The sequence below is a fragment of the Thunnus albacares genome, chromosome 10, assembly GCF_914725855.1.
Source record: "Thunnus albacares chromosome 10, fThuAlb1.1, whole genome shotgun sequence".
Lineage (NCBI taxonomy): Eukaryota > Metazoa > Chordata > Actinopteri > Scombriformes > Scombridae > Thunnus > Thunnus albacares.
The window spans coordinates 6,806,013-6,821,588 of record NC_058115.1 but is presented as its reverse complement, the minus strand read 5'-3'; the positions used below and the strand labels follow the sequence as shown (position 1 = coordinate 6,821,588).

Below are 15,576 nucleotides of genomic sequence, written 5' to 3'. Positions count from 1 at the left end.
TTTACATACTTCTCAGTGTGAACGCACTTACTTTCTCAAAATGTTAAGTGTAAGTACAGAAGTATGTGATTTGAGACACAGTACAAGTCTAGGGCTGGGGGTGGGGGGAAGGGGGGTTATTTTCTTAGAAGTTAAGTTAGCTTGGAGATGCAAGGACACGTTACTCGCAAAACACGACTGTCAAACGTAGAATAAAGTTGTAAAATCCCAAAACGTCAGTGAAATTAGGTGCTTTTGTTGTTGTCGCTAACGTAGGCTTTTTTTTAGGTGAAACCATGAGGGTGCATGCCTGGTGGGTCATGTTCACTTAAGCAATATTACTCGAGTGGGTGTTCTTTAGCGCCATTTGAGCACGACAGTGATGCGGTCGGGACCGAGGCGCTTGCGCCCAGGTCCGCAAGCATCACGGTCTCAACTCTGTCTATCCGACTTTGTAACGTTACACACAGGCAGGGAGAGAGCCCTCTCGGCTAAGACAGTTTCCAGCATATTCACAAAAAAATGTAGATTTAGTTGTTCATATGTGACTTTGGCAGCTGACAGGAACACCTACATGAGGTTGATGTAGTTTGTGATTAATTCGTATGGCGCGTAATACATAACCTTTCAAAAAAATAATAATCCAGGTGTGTGTGTGTGTGTTTAGATTGAAACTGAAATTAAATCCATTAGTACCTAGTTAACATCAAGACTGACAAACAGTAATGTTTTAAGGATAATAGGATCACTGTTAGACTCATAAGTTACATATCTGTCAGCCTTAGAACTGTCTTTGTGACTAATGTGTTTGTCATAGTTTTCACTTGTATTTGACCAACAGCATTGTAAAGCCTGGTCATATAGGAGATGGCTAAAATACTGTGAATGCTTGAATATTAAGTATTAACAGTTGAATTGTTTTATTCTTTTTAACTATGTCTAACACAGGCTCAAACTAATGAGGAGTCCACACAGTGCACAATCTCAGCAGTAGACGGTATTTTCTCATGATTCTCCTTGTGCAGTAATTAATATATCATTACAACTACATGTTCTAATCATTTTCTTATTTTCTATCATTTCAGATTTATCAAGCAGACCAAACCCCTGCCTGGCCTTCATTCCGCTGAAGTGGACACATCTAGAGTATCCTCCAAGGTGAGGATTCTCATTGTCTGTGTGTGTGTGTTTATCTCTCAGGCTACAACTACATATTCTAATCATTTTCTTATTTTCTTTCATTTCAGATTTATCAATCAGGACCCTTCAAAACCAGATTAAACCTTCAAATGCAGTGGACATGTAAGTGCTGCACATTTTGTGCAGAAAAGAGAGGCCATTTACTTAAACATTACCGCTTAAAACATGGGTCCCATACACGGATTGCACAACTTCCTTGCCCACATAAGGAATGCATATGCACGTTTAAGTCTTTTAATGCACTTAAGGTGCATTTATCTACCTGGCACACTCAAAAAGATCCAGGCAAAAGGAGTGAAACAGCATTCCACTGTCCGCTGTGTGACTTTGTTGAGCCTGGCACTGATTCAAACTTTTTCACCCATTTACGTGGGCATTTGAGACTGAAACAAAAGGTTAGTTGTCCATATCAAGGATGTAACTTCCAGAGCAGCAATTATTCCACATTTAATGCACATAAATCCAAAGAGCATCCAGTACATAGTACAATGCCATTCAAAACTGAAATTCTTTCAGGGAAGTTACCTGAAGAACCTCCCCCCAGTTTAAATATTCAAGCCGAGGATAATGTCTCTGTAGCTGATGATTCTGACTTTGAAGTCGTGGAGAGCGAAGATGCAGAAGGACTGGAGAGTCAGTTGGAACATAATTTGGCTGCTCTATTTCTGAAAATGTCCTCAGTTCTTAACATTTCGGAGACTTCCCTGCAAGAAGTTATAGAACAGATCAATCAGATTAATTTACTGTCACAGCCGTTGTTACATACCTCACTTCAAAGAATACTCGATCAGCCTAATGACTCTTTAGTGGGTGAAATAGTGAGAGAAGTTACTAAGAGTAATGCATTCCTGAGATTCACTTCTCCTGGAGGGTCGTTGTCAACTGCAAGCAAACGAAAAGCATACATTTTAAACAACTTCTCTGTGGTAATGCCAATTGAATTTGTGCTGAAAAATGACAAGCAGACAGTTATGTATGTCCCGATATTACAAATGTTGCAGACGTTGCTAGCAAATAAAGACATTTTGGAAAAGGCCATGTCACCTGAGACAAATCTGACACAGAAATACAATTCTTTTAGGGATGGTTCCTGCTTTAAAAGTAACTCTCTCTTGAAAGAGCAAATATTTACGATTGTTCTTTTCTTGTACATAGATGATTTTGAGGTGGCAAACCCTTTGGGAACTTCCAGAAACAAACACAAGTTATGTGCAATCTACTGGGCACTTGGTAATCTGCACTCAAAGTATCGTTCCGGTCTCCATTGCATTCAGCTTGCCCTGCTCTGCAAGGCCAGTGATATCAAAGACCATGGTTATTGGGAAACTCTGCGCCCTCTCATTCAAGACCTGGCTTCTCTTGAGCAACATGGTGTGTATGTTGAACAGCTAGGGGCCAGTGTAAAAGGCACTGTATTATTTGTTGCTGCAGATAATTTAGCTGCTCATTCTCTTGGAGGGTTTTTCGAAAGCTTCACCGTTAGCCAAATATGTCGATTCTGTATGGCAAAACGAGAGGAAATACAACACAAGGAAGTGCGAACAGGCTCATTTCAACCAAGAACAGAGGAAAATCATGACCAACAGGTCAAGAACGTACAACAGGATCCTTCTTTGGCTCCACAGTTTGGTGTTAACTGTAAAAAATCTTATCATCATATCTGAGAGTCGCTGGATGGTTTTTTGATCCAGGATCATTCATGGTCTCCTTCACCTTCTGATCACATTTGCATTCTTTTGGCTCTATTTTACAAACAAACGTCCTAGATGAAACAGGTTTTGGGAAATTAAACCGACATGTTGTTTTCTTTTTCCTGCATGATTTAGAATGTCGTTTAGAGTGTGTTTGAACTGCACTGTAAATCTAAACATTGGCTTTAATAAAAGGTATTGAGTGTACTAAACTCAGTTTTTATTAACATGTTGCTAACACTCATTTTGAATAAGTTACCTGTACTTTGTAGTTGAAAAACCTTCCAAACTCAGTATGCTCGAGTTGTATTGATTTAGAAAAAACAAGTCCTGGCAACTTAGGCCTTTTCATGAGTTAATGTACTTAGTTACATGTAACTATGTGCATTTACTCTTATACTTAAACACCCTACATATTAGAAGTGTTGGCACTTAAAGTATTTTTTCTTGTTAAGTTACTTCCTATTTCTACCTCCTTACACTTACACAGGAAAATGCTCCTCTATTTTTTTTTTTATTTTTTTTTTTTTACTTAATTTCTTTTCTTGCTTTTACATAACATTATTGGTACAACTTTATTGAACGACCAGGGCTGGCAGTGCCACAAAGTGCTACAGCCCCCCCCCCCCTAACGGTTCAACGGCTGCACATGCGCACTGCACAGATCATCAACCACCTGCCTCTTGGCGCGGTATGCCTATGTCGTTGGACTTGGACACGGCTGCAACGGCCATTATTTCAATTTTAGGATTTATCGTTCTGCTGCTGCTTGGAACATTGATATGATGAGTCCATGCTTGACTAAAAGGGGAACTATGCAAGTGTGTTCGATTTTCTGCTGTTTCGCTAACAGTTCTCCCGGCCAATGCATTTGTTTTCGATGAAACCGACCAGAAAACAATCGATAGAGCGATGGATAACATTATCTATCATGTACGATGTTAGGACGTGTGTCTCTGTGTAGTCTTATCCGTCATTTGGGGTTAGCATTAGCTAGCGTTAGCAATCGCTAGCGTTAGCATTTATAGTTTGTGCTACCAAATAATTACAGACCTCTAAATCAACCCAAAAAATATATTGATGGCTTATATCCAACAACAGTATAGTGGTGCTTAGTGCTCAAAACACATTTATAACTTACATTTGTGTGATGTGGTGATTTTCAGTTTGAAAAGTAGTCCCCCCCCCCCCCCCCACGTAGCCAAGATGGCGGCCATTAAGGGTGAGAAGTGTCCATAGTTCCACACTCAACTTTTTGACTGTTTTGAGTGAAACATCTGGGTACTCACAGTGTATTTTTACATACTTCTCAGTGTGAACGCACTTACTTTCTCAAAATGTTAAGTGTAAGTACAGAAGTATGTGATTTGAGACACAGTACAAGTCTAGGGCTGGGGGTGGGGGGAAGGGGGGTTATTTTCTTAGAAGTTAAGTTAGCTTGGAGATGCAAGGACACGTTACTCGCAAAACACGACTGTCAAACGTAGAATAAAGTTGTAAAATCCCAAAACGTCAGTGAAATTAGGTGCTTTTGTTGTTGTCGCTAACGTAGGCTTTTTTTTAGGTGAAACCATGAGGGTGCATGCCTGGTGGGTCATGTTCACTTAAGCAATATTACTCGAGTGGGTGTTCTTTAGCGCCATTTGAGCACGACAGTGATGCGGTCGGGACCGAGGCGCTTGCGCCCAGGTCCGCAAGCATCACGGTCTCAACTCTGTCTATCCGACTTTGTAACGTTACACACAGGCAGGGAGAGAGCCCTCTCGGCTAAGACAGTTTCCAGCATATTCACAAAAAAATGTAGATTTAGTTGTTCATATGTGACTTTGGCAGCTGACAGGAACACCTACATGAGGTTGATGTAGTTTGTGATTAATTCGTATGGCGCGTAATACATAACCTTTCAAAAAAATAATAATCCAGGTGTGTGTGTGTGTGTTTAGATTGAAACTGAAATTAAATCCATTAGTACCTAGTTAACATCAAGACTGACAAACAGTAATGTTTTAAGGATAATAGGATCACTGTTAGACTCATAAGCTACATATCTGTCAGCCTTAGAACTGTCTTTGTGACTAATGTGTTTGTCATAGTTTTCACTTGTATTTGACCAACAGCATTGTAAAGCCTGGTCATATAGGAGATGGCTAAAATACTGTGAATGCTTGAATATTAAGTATTAACAGTTGAATTGTTTTATTCTTTTTAACTATGTCTAACACAGGCTCAAACTAATGAGGAGTCCACACAGTGCACAATCTCAGCAGTAGACGGTATTTTCTCATGATTCTCCTTGTGCAGTAATTAATATATCATTACAACTACATGTTCTAATCATTTTCTTATTTTCTATCATTTCAGATTTATCAAGCAGACCAAACCCCTGCCTGGCCTTCATTCCGCTGAAGTGGACACATCTAGAGTATCCTCCAAGGTGAGGATTCTCATTGTCTGTGTGTGTGTGTTTATCTCTCAGGCTACAACTACATATTCTAATCATTTTCTTATTTTCTTTCATTTCAGATTTATCAATCAGGACCCTTCAAAACCAGATTAAACCTTCAAATGCAGTGGACATGTAAGTGCTGCACATTTTGTGCAGAAAAGAGAGGCCATTTACTTAAACATTACCGCTTAAAACATGGGTCCCATACACGGATTGCACAACTTCCTTGCCCACATAAGGAATGCATATGCACGTTTAAGTCTTTTAATGCACTTAAGGTGCATTTATCTACCTGGCACACTCAAAAAGATCCAGGCAAAAGGAGTGAAACAGCATTCCACTGTCCGCTGTGTGACTTTGTTGAGCCTGGCACTGATTCAAACTTTTTCACCCATTTACGTGGGCATTTGAGACTGAAACAAAAGGTTAGTTGTCCATATCAAGGATGTAACTTCCAGAGCAGCAATTATTCCACATTTAATGCACATAAATCCAAAGAGCATCCAGTACATAGTACAATGCCATTCAAAACTGAAATTCTTTCAGGGAAGTTACCTGAAGAACCTCCCCCCAGTTTAAATATTCAAGCCGAGGATAATGTCTCTGTAGCTGATGATTCTGACTTTGAAGTCGTGGAGAGCGAAGATGCAGAAGGACTGGAGAGTCAGTTGGAACATAATTTGGCTGCTCTATTTCTGAAAATGTCCTCAGTTCTTAACATTTCGGAGACTTCCCTGCAAGAAGTTATAGAACAGATCAATCAGATTAATTTACTGTCACAGCCGTTGTTACATACCTCACTTCAAAGAATACTCGATCAGCCTAATGACTCTTTAGTGGGTGAAATAGTGAGAGAAGTTACTAAGAGTAATGCATTCCTGAGATTCACTTCTCCTGGAGGGTCGTTGTCAACTGCAAGCAAACGAAAAGCATACATTTTAAACAACTTCTCTGTGGTAATGCCAATTGAATTTGTGCTGAAAAATGACAAGCAGACAGTTATGTATGTCCCGATATTACAAATGTTGCAGACGTTGCTAGCAAATAAAGACATTTTGGAAAAGGCCATGTCACCTGAGACAAATCTGACACAGAAATACAATTCTTTTAGGGATGGTTCCTGCTTTAAAAGTAACTCTCTCTTGAAAGAGCAAATATTTACGATTGTTCTTTTCTTGTACATAGATGATTTTGAGGTGGCAAACCCTTTGGGAACTTCCAGAAACAAACACAAGTTATGTGCAATCTACTGGGCACTTGGTAATCTGCACTCAAAGTATCGTTCCGGTCTCCATTGCATTCAGCTTGCCCTGCTCTGCAAGGCCAGTGATATCAAAGACCATGGTTATTGGGAAACTCTGCGCCCTCTCATTCAAGACCTGGCTTCTCTTGAGCAACATGGTGTGTATGTTGAACAGCTAGGGGCCAGTGTAAAAGGCACTGTATTATTTGTTGCTGCAGATAATTTAGCTGCTCATTCTCTTGGAGGGTTTTTCGAAAGCTTCACCGTTAGCCAAATATGTCGATTCTGTATGGCAAAACGAGAGGAAATACAACACAAGGAAGTGCGAACAGGCTCATTTCAACCAAGAACAGAGGAAAATCATGACCAACAGGTCAAGAACGTACAACAGGATCCTTCTTTGGCTCCACAGTTTGGTGTTAACTGTAAAAAATCTTATCATCATATCTGAGAGTCGCTGGATGGTTTTTTGATCCAGGATCATTCATGGTCTCCTTCACCTTCTGATCACATTTGCATTCTTTTGGCTCTATTTTACAAACAAACGTCCTAGATGAAACAGGTTTTGGGAAATTAAACCGACATGTTGTTTTCTTTTTCCTGCATGATTTAGAATGTCGTTTAGAGTGTGTTTGAACTGCACTGTAAATCTAAACATTGGCTTTAATAAAAGGTATTGAGTGTACTAAACTCAGTTTTTATTAACATGTTGCTAACACTCATTTTGAATAAGTTACCTGTACTTTGTAGTTGAAAAACCTTCCAAACTCAGTATGCTCGAGTTGTATTGATTTAGAAAAAACAAGTCCTGGCAACTTAGGCCTTTTCATGAGTTAATGTACTTAGTTACATGTAACTATGTGCATTTACTCTTATACTTAAACACCCTACATATTAGAAGTGTTGGCACTTAAAGTATTTTTTCTTGTTAAGTTACTTCCTATTTCTACCTCCTTACACTTACACAGGAAAATGCTCCTCTATTTTTTTTTTTATTTTTTTTTTTTTACTTAATTTCTTTTCTTGCTTTTACATAACATTATTGGTACAACTTTATTGAACGACCAGGGCTGGCAGTGCCACAAAGTGCTACAGCCCCCCCCCCCCTAACGGTTCAACGGCTGCACATGCGCACTGCACAGATCATCAACCACCTGCCTCTTGGCGCGGTATGCCTATGTCGTTGGACTTGGACACGGCTGCAACGGCCATTATTTCAATTTTAGGATTTATCGTTCTGCTGCTGCTTGGAACATTGATATGATGAGTCCATGCTTGACTAAAAGGGGAACTATGCAAGTGTGTTCGATTTTCTGCTGTTTCGCTAACAGTTCTCCCGGCCAATGCATTTGTTTTCGATGAAACCGACCAGAAAACAATCGATAGAGCGATGGATAACATTATCTATCATGTACGATGTTAGGACGTGTGTCTCTGTGTAGTCTTATCCGTCATTTGGGGTTAGCATTAGCTAGCGTTAGCAATCGCTAGCGTTAGCATTTATAGTTTGTGCTACCAAATAATTACAGACCTCTAAATCAACCCAAAAAATATATTGATGGCTTATATCCAACAACAGTATAGTGGTGCTTAGTGCTCAAAACACATTTATAACTTACATTTGTGTGATGTGGTGATTTTCAGTTTGAAAAGTAGTCCCCCCCCCCCCCCCCCACGTAGCCAAGATGGCGGCCATTAAGGGTGAGAAGTGTCCATAGTTCCACACTCAACTTTTTGACTGTTTTGAGTGAAACATCTGGGTACTCACAGTGTATTTTTACATACTTCTCAGTGTGAACGCACTTACTTTCTCAAAATGTTAAGTGTAAGTACAGAAGTATGTGATTTGAGACACAGTACAAGTCTAGGGCTGGGGGTGGGGGGAAGGGGGGTTATTTTCTTAGAAGTTAAGTTAGCTTGGAGATGCAAGGACACGTTACTCGCAAAACACGACTGTCAAACGTAGAATAAAGTTGTAAAATCCCAAAACGTCAGTGAAATTAGGTGCTTTTGTTGTTGTCGCTAACGTAGGCTTTTTTTTAGGTGAAACCATGAGGGTGCATGCCTGGTGGGTCATGTTCACTTAAGCAATATTACTCGAGTGGGTGTTCTTTAGCGCCATTTGAGCACGACAGTGATGCGGTCGGGACCGAGGCGCTTGCGCCCAGGTCCGCAAGCATCACGGTCTCAACTCTGTCTATCCGACTTTGTAACGTTACACACAGGCAGGGAGAGAGCCCTCTCGGCTAAGACAGTTTCCAGCATATTCACAAAAAAATGTAGATTTAGTTGTTCATATGTGACTTTGGCAGCTGACAGGAACACCTACATGAGGTTGATGTAGTTTGTGATTAATTCGTATGGCGCGTAATACATAACCTTTCAAAAAAATAATAATCCAGGTGTGTGTGTGTGTGTTTAGATTGAAACTGAAATTAAATCCATTAGTACCTAGTTAACATCAAGACTGACAAACAGTAATGTTTTAAGGATAATAGGATCACTGTTAGACTCATAAGCTACATATCTGTCAGCCTTAGAACTGTCTTTGTGACTAATGTGTTTGTCATAGTTTTCACTTGTATTTGACCAACAGCATTGTAAAGCCTGGTCATATAGGAGATGGCTAAAATACTGTGAATGCTTGAATATTAAGTATTAACAGTTGAATTGTTTTATTCTTTTTAACTATGTCTAACACAGGCTCAAACTAATGAGGAGTCCACACAGTGCACAATCTCAGCAGTAGACGGTATTTTCTCATGATTCTCCTTGTGCAGTAATTAATATATCATTACAACTACATGTTCTAATCATTTTCTTATTTTCTATCATTTCAGATTTATCAAGCAGACCAAACCCCTGCCTGGCCTTCATTCCGCTGAAGTGGACACATCTAGAGTATCCTCCAAGGTGAGGATTCTCATTGTCTGTGTGTGTGTGTTTATCTCTCAGGCTACAACTACATATTCTAATCATTTTCTTATTTTCTTTCATTTCAGATTTATCAATCAGGACCCTTCAAAACCAGATTAAACCTTCAAATGCAGTGGACATGTAAGTGCTGCACATTTTGTGCAGAAAAGAGAGGCCATTTACTTAAACATTACCGCTTAAAACATGGGTCCCATACACGGATTGCACAACTTCCTTGCCCACATAAGGAATGCATATGCACGTTTAAGTCTTTTAATGCACTTAAGGTGCATTTATCTACCTGGCACACTCAAAAAGATCCAGGCAAAAGGAGTGAAACAGCATTCCACTGTCCGCTGTGTGACTTTGTTGAGCCTGGCACTGATTCAAACTTTTTCACCCATTTACGTGGGCATTTGAGACTGAAACAAAAGGTTAGTTGTCCATATCAAGGATGTAACTTCCAGAGCAGCAATTATTCCACATTTAATGCACATAAATCCAAAGAGCATCCAGTACATAGTACAATGCCATTCAAAACTGAAATTCTTTCAGGGAAGTTACCTGAAGAACCTCCCCCCAGTTTAAATATTCAAGCCGAGGATAATGTCTCTGTAGCTGATGATTCTGACTTTGAAGTCGTGGAGAGCGAAGATGCAGAAGGACTGGAGAGTCAGTTGGAACATAATTTGGCTGCTCTATTTCTGAAAATGTCCTCAGTTCTTAACATTTCGGAGACTTCCCTGCAAGAAGTTATAGAACAGATCAATCAGATTAATTTACTGTCACAGCCGTTGTTACATACCTCACTTCAAAGAATACTCGATCAGCCTAATGACTCTTTAGTGGGTGAAATAGTGAGAGAAGTTACTAAGAGTAATGCATTCCTGAGATTCACTTCTCCTGGAGGGTCGTTGTCAACTGCAAGCAAACGAAAAGCATACATTTTAAACAACTTCTCTGTGGTAATGCCAATTGAATTTGTGCTGAAAAATGACAAGCAGACAGTTATGTATGTCCCGATATTACAAATGTTGCAGACGTTGCTAGCAAATAAAGACATTTTGGAAAAGGCCATGTCACCTGAGACAAATCTGACACAGAAATACAATTCTTTTAGGGATGGTTCCTGCTTTAAAAGTAACTCTCTCTTGAAAGAGCAAATATTTACGATTGTTCTTTTCTTGTACATAGATGATTTTGAGGTGGCAAACCCTTTGGGAACTTCCAGAAACAAACACAAGTTATGTGCAATCTACTGGGCACTTGGTAATCTGCACTCAAAGTATCGTTCCGGTCTCCATTGCATTCAGCTTGCCCTGCTCTGCAAGGCCAGTGATATCAAAGACCATGGTTATTGGGAAACTCTGCGCCCTCTCATTCAAGACCTGGCTTCTCTTGAGCAACATGGTGTGTATGTTGAACAGCTAGGGGCCAGTGTAAAAGGCACTGTATTATTTGTTGCTGCAGATAATTTAGCTGCTCATTCTCTTGGAGGGTTTTTCGAAAGCTTCACCGTTAGCCAAATATGTCGATTCTGTATGGCAAAACGAGAGGAAATACAACACAAGGAAGTGCGAACAGGCTCATTTCAACCAAGAACAGAGGAAAATCATGACCAACAGGTCAAGAACGTACAACAGGATCCTTCTTTGGCTCCACAGTTTGGTGTTAAAAGAAGCTGCCCTCTAACTGATGGCTTAGAACACTTTCATGTTGTTGATGGTTATCCACCTGACCTAATGCATGATCTTCTTGAAGGCATTGTTCCAGGTGAATTAGCCTTATGCTTGAAGGTACTGATATCAAATGGATACTTCTCTCTTGAAACCCTTAATCAGGCCATTAAGCAATTTCCATATGCATTTTCAGACAAAACCAACCAACCTCAGCTTGTCAGAAAAAACTTTTCTACCATGGCAACAATTGGAGGAAATGCACATGAAAATTGGGCACTTCTCAGACTTCTGCCAATTATGATTGGTCATCACATCCCTGAGGGGGATGAAACTTGGGAAGTTTTGATGAACCTAAAAGATGTAGTGGAAATCTCAGTGTCTGCAAGCTTTACAGAGGAGTCTCTGTACTTTTTTGACTGCAAGATTGCAGAGCATAGAGATTTATTTCAGAAAGTGTTCCCAAACGAGAAATTGCGCCCAAAACACCACTACATTGAGCACTATCCTCAACTGATAAAAAAATTTGGTCCATTGTCTGACGTGTGGACAATGCGCTTTGAAGGGAAACACAAGTTTTTCAAAGATGTTCTGCGTCACACTCGCAATTTCAAGAACATTTCACTTACATTATCTGTCCGACACCAGAAAATGATAGCATTCCATTTAGATACTAACTCATTCTTCAAGCCATCTGTTGAAATCGACAAAGTCCAGTCTGTGATGGTTGCTTCATTTCCTGAAAATGTGCAGAACTTTTTCTATCACAGAAATGGCCAGCAGAGCCAGACAGTCTTGGTAGCACCCTCTGTCTTCATTGATGGCATTAAGTACAGTGCTGACATGGTCATTTCAGTGGGATCTTGCTCTGGGCTACCAGATTTCAGACAAATATCAAAGATTGTAGTGATCAATAGTGACATTGTATTTGTCTGCAAACTTCTGGCCTCATGGTATGATGAGCATCTAAGAGCATATGAGCTCAGTCACTTGTCCACCTTCTCTGTCACACAGTTGTCTGAACTGAACGATGTTTTTCCTCTATCCCTTTACAGGATTAGAGGCAGACAGTTCATAACCCTGAAACGATACATACTGTGCTGAGTATGTAAATACTGAAGTCTTGAAATCCAATACAAATATTCTTCCTTTTCAGGTTGAGAAGTCATGATGGAAAAACAGCAACTTCTGATGAGAGTGGTCATCAATAAAGACGATATCAGGAAACTGGTTTTAAATGAGAGGCCAAATTCTATTGAGGAGTTAAAAGCACATATGAAGGAGAAACTCTCCCTGCAGTATGATTTTATATTGCAGTATGAAGACAAAGACTTTGATAATGCTCTCTGTAATTTGACACACATCACTGATTTGCCTGAAAAAGCGACACTAAAAATCATTCCCTTGATGACTCTAGAGTTATCAGCTGTGACATCGTCTGGCACGTCATCAGATGCTGACTGCAGCTCAATAGATACGGATATACTGCCTCTCACTGAAACTCCATTAAGAAGACAATGGCCGGAGTTTTTTGATATTCCAAATTTTTCGGTGGATGTTGAATACAGGTTGAGACAAGCTGATCTTGCCTTTATGAAAGATGGAACACGTATGTTGCTGTCACGTGATATGAAGCATGATATTCTGGAAAAACTAGCAGAGGCCATGTACAGTTTTAAAGCGTACCCTGATGATGATGATTACACCAGTGTGTCCCAATCTCTTATCAGCAAGCATCCAAGCCTTACTGAGCCTGGTCCTCAGCCAGGATACTATGGCTGGAAAAACAGCCTTAAATTTAAAATGGGAAATTATCGTACGAAGCTCAGAAGGGCTGGATGTGAGGATGTCATAGTTAATGGGGGCAAAAGAAGCAAAAACAACCCAGAAGGTGAATCATCAAGAAAAAACATCAAACGGCCGAAGAGGGGGGAAGCAAACTATCTCCCCAATTTACCCGACAGACAGAATGAAGAAGGCCTTGAAAGTGCCAGACTCGTTCTCGTGGAAGAAATGAAGAAAAAACAACACAATGGCTTGCTCATGGCAAACTTGATGGACCAGACATTCTCACTACGCCGGCAAGAGATCGTGAAAAAGGAGCCTGCTGTACAGGACATAGTGGAACGGTGGCCAGCCCTGTTTACAGAGGGAGAGGTAAGTTATTTTTGTCATGAATGGTCACTGGGAGTTTTTACTCTTGACTGCATATTTGAAAGCAGGTTTGATAAGATAAACAAAATAAAAATTGAACTTGAGAAAGAATAAATTCACTGCAGATTCACAAAGATATAAGTCTTTGTAAATGTTTATGCGTTAACATGTTCTTTTCAAGTAAAGAACTCTTGCTCTTACAGTGAGAATTTATTGATGTCATTCAGTTTTATATGAAATAGTATGGTGTGTGATTTTACCATACTTAACTGGTATTCTCACTGCCCCCCCACTACCCCATTGCCCTACTTTTTTTTTCTTAGGTCTTTGCAGAGTTTAGCAGAATTGCCACCAAACATCTTGAAAGCAGTTTCTTTGAGTCTCTTGACAAGCACACTCCACGAATCATTGAACTCCTGCAGTCAAAAAAGGGAGCTGCTGGACTGAAGATTCAAGAGTTAATGGCCAACTTGGTAAGAAATTAATTTAATAATTTAAGTTTTAAGTTCTTACTCTCATCTACATACACTTACAGACCAACATTTTCATTCTTTGTCTGACTTTTTTTATTCTAATTGATGTTTTCTGTCTCTGTCTTATAAGTCATCGGATGTAACTGCAAGACGCTCCGTGGTCCTCAAAGGCCTTCCCATCGTCTTTGGTGATGACCCAAACAAGTTCTATAAGACATGTTTTGTAAGTACTTGCGCAAAATGCAGTATATTCACTTGTAATACCGACATCAAAGATATATGTCCCTCACATTTCTGCCTGTATTCATTAATGTAGGCCTTCCTTTACTGTCTTATCTTTCACTTCATTTCAAATTTAGAGGGTGTTATTGTAGCTATTGATTGTTATTCTATTGTTCATTTTTTGTCTCTCCATCGCAGATCTTAGTGTATAGTTTATAATGATCATAGTGTCTAACTATCCAAATACTTCCTGACTACACATTGTTTTGCTGATTGTTTGTTTCTTTGCAGGAGACAACGAAAGATGAGGCCATAGACAATGTCACAGTCGGTGTATTGACCATCCTAAGTGAAGACGATCCTGAGCAGCCCGTGTCCACAGCCATCGTCCTTGAGGGAGGTATTGTGATGGACAAAATTCGGGACTTGCCACAGGCATTTTGCCTCATATTTGGCCTCACATATGCCTTGAACCTCGATTACCCAAAATGTGTTGGAAACACATTCAAATTCATTCAAAGTGTAATGCTTGGTTTGGGAAACAAAGCCCTCCCCCCAAAACTGTTAACAGTTAAAAACATGTTGTTTGACGAATGAGGAGTCAGATGTGAGGTAGCACTCAAGAACTGCTTATGACAGAGACATGAGAAGAGATGCCTTAACTAAACAGTATTTTGAACATTTTAAGAGCTGCCTAGATGCAGTTTATTTGTTGAGTTGATTTTCAAATCTGTTCAGTGCTTTTATGCTGGTGGTATATATAGTGCCCTCTTGTGAATTCAGGTGTTAAAATGTTGTGTAAAAAGAAATATATGTTGGATAATGTGGCATACCGTTAATGTTCTTATGACAGAGAAGAGGCGTTTGATGCTTTTATAAACAGCATTTTGAACTGTTTAAGAGTCAAGTGAAAATATAATCATCATTTCATTGTTCAATTGATACTCAGACCTGTTGAGTGCTTTTACAATAATGCCTTCTTGTGAATTCTGATGTTAAAATGTTGATTAAAAAGAAATGTGATATGTTGGATGATCTAGCCAGCAAATACCTGTAATCCAGCATAAATTGTGCGTGTTAAGATTCACAGTAAGTCTGCATACTGTTAATGTTTTTATGACAGGAAGAGAGGTTTGCTTTTAGCATTTTGAAATGTTCAAGAGTGACGTGAAAACATTTTCATTTCATTTCAATTTTTTTTACAATAGTGCCTTGTGAATTCAGGTATTAACGTGTTAAAAGAAATGTGATATGTTGGATATTTGGATACTGTGACCATCACATAATCCATCAAAAATTGTGAGCACAAAATCTGCATACTGTTAATTCTGTACACGTTTTAAATAAATTGAATGCAGATGACATTCTTTTTCGCAGTATTTTTTTCTTTCAAATTAAGAGATGATAACAAAGTTATTTTAAGTACTGAAGACTCAGAATTGACGAGTTAATTTCAATACAATAAAGTTACAATAAATTACTTATTTTAAGTCCAATGCAGTCATAACCAGCAAGTTAATTCAAGAGCTGTGAACTCAAAATAATCATGTTTAGTTTAGTTTAGTAAACTTATTAT

At 39.3% G+C, this 15,576-nt stretch overlaps 3 protein-coding genes across 4 annotated transcripts; all 3 read left to right on the top strand.

Annotated features, from left to right (window-relative positions):
• Positions 1 to 750: 750 nt before the first annotated feature.
• LOC122990959 lies at positions 751 to 5,427 on the top strand. The gene is made up of 6 exons (XM_044364538.1): positions 751 to 976; positions 1,065 to 1,137; positions 1,227 to 1,281; positions 1,696 to 2,817; positions 5,232 to 5,304; positions 5,394 to 5,427. Exons 3-6 carry the CDS (start codon positions 1,269 to 1,271, stop codon positions 5,425 to 5,427), a joined length of 1,242 nt encoding a protein of 413 aa, XP_044220473.1. The 5' UTR covers positions 751 to 976; positions 1,065 to 1,137; positions 1,227 to 1,268.
• Positions 4,066 to 7,010, top strand: LOC122990957. The gene is made up of 4 exons (XM_044364537.1): positions 4,066 to 5,143; positions 5,232 to 5,304; positions 5,394 to 5,448; positions 5,863 to 7,010. The coding sequence occupies exons 3-4, from the start codon at positions 5,436 to 5,438 to the stop codon at positions 7,008 to 7,010; spliced, it is 1,161 nt and encodes a 386-aa protein (XP_044220472.1). The 5' UTR covers positions 4,066 to 5,143; positions 5,232 to 5,304; positions 5,394 to 5,435.
• A 1,223-nt stretch (positions 7,011 to 8,233) lies between these two features.
• LOC122990223 (sterile alpha motif domain-containing protein 3-like) lies at positions 8,234 to 15,362 on the top strand. Of its 2 annotated transcripts, XM_044363453.1 has the most exons (7): positions 8,234 to 9,311; positions 9,400 to 9,472; positions 9,562 to 9,616; positions 12,308 to 13,308; positions 13,629 to 13,778; positions 13,909 to 14,001; positions 14,292 to 15,362. In XM_044363453.1, the coding sequence occupies exons 4-7, from the start codon at positions 12,319 to 12,321 to the stop codon at positions 14,595 to 14,597; spliced, it is 1,539 nt and encodes a 512-aa protein (XP_044219388.1). In that variant the 5' UTR covers positions 8,234 to 9,311; positions 9,400 to 9,472; positions 9,562 to 9,616; positions 12,308 to 12,318; the 3' UTR covers positions 14,598 to 15,362. The 2 variants fall into 2 exon arrangements, 1 of the variants encoding a protein (XP_044219388.1); XR_006405287.1 differs by lacking the exon at positions 12,308 to 13,308.
• Positions 15,363 to 15,576: the final 214 nt, after the last annotated feature.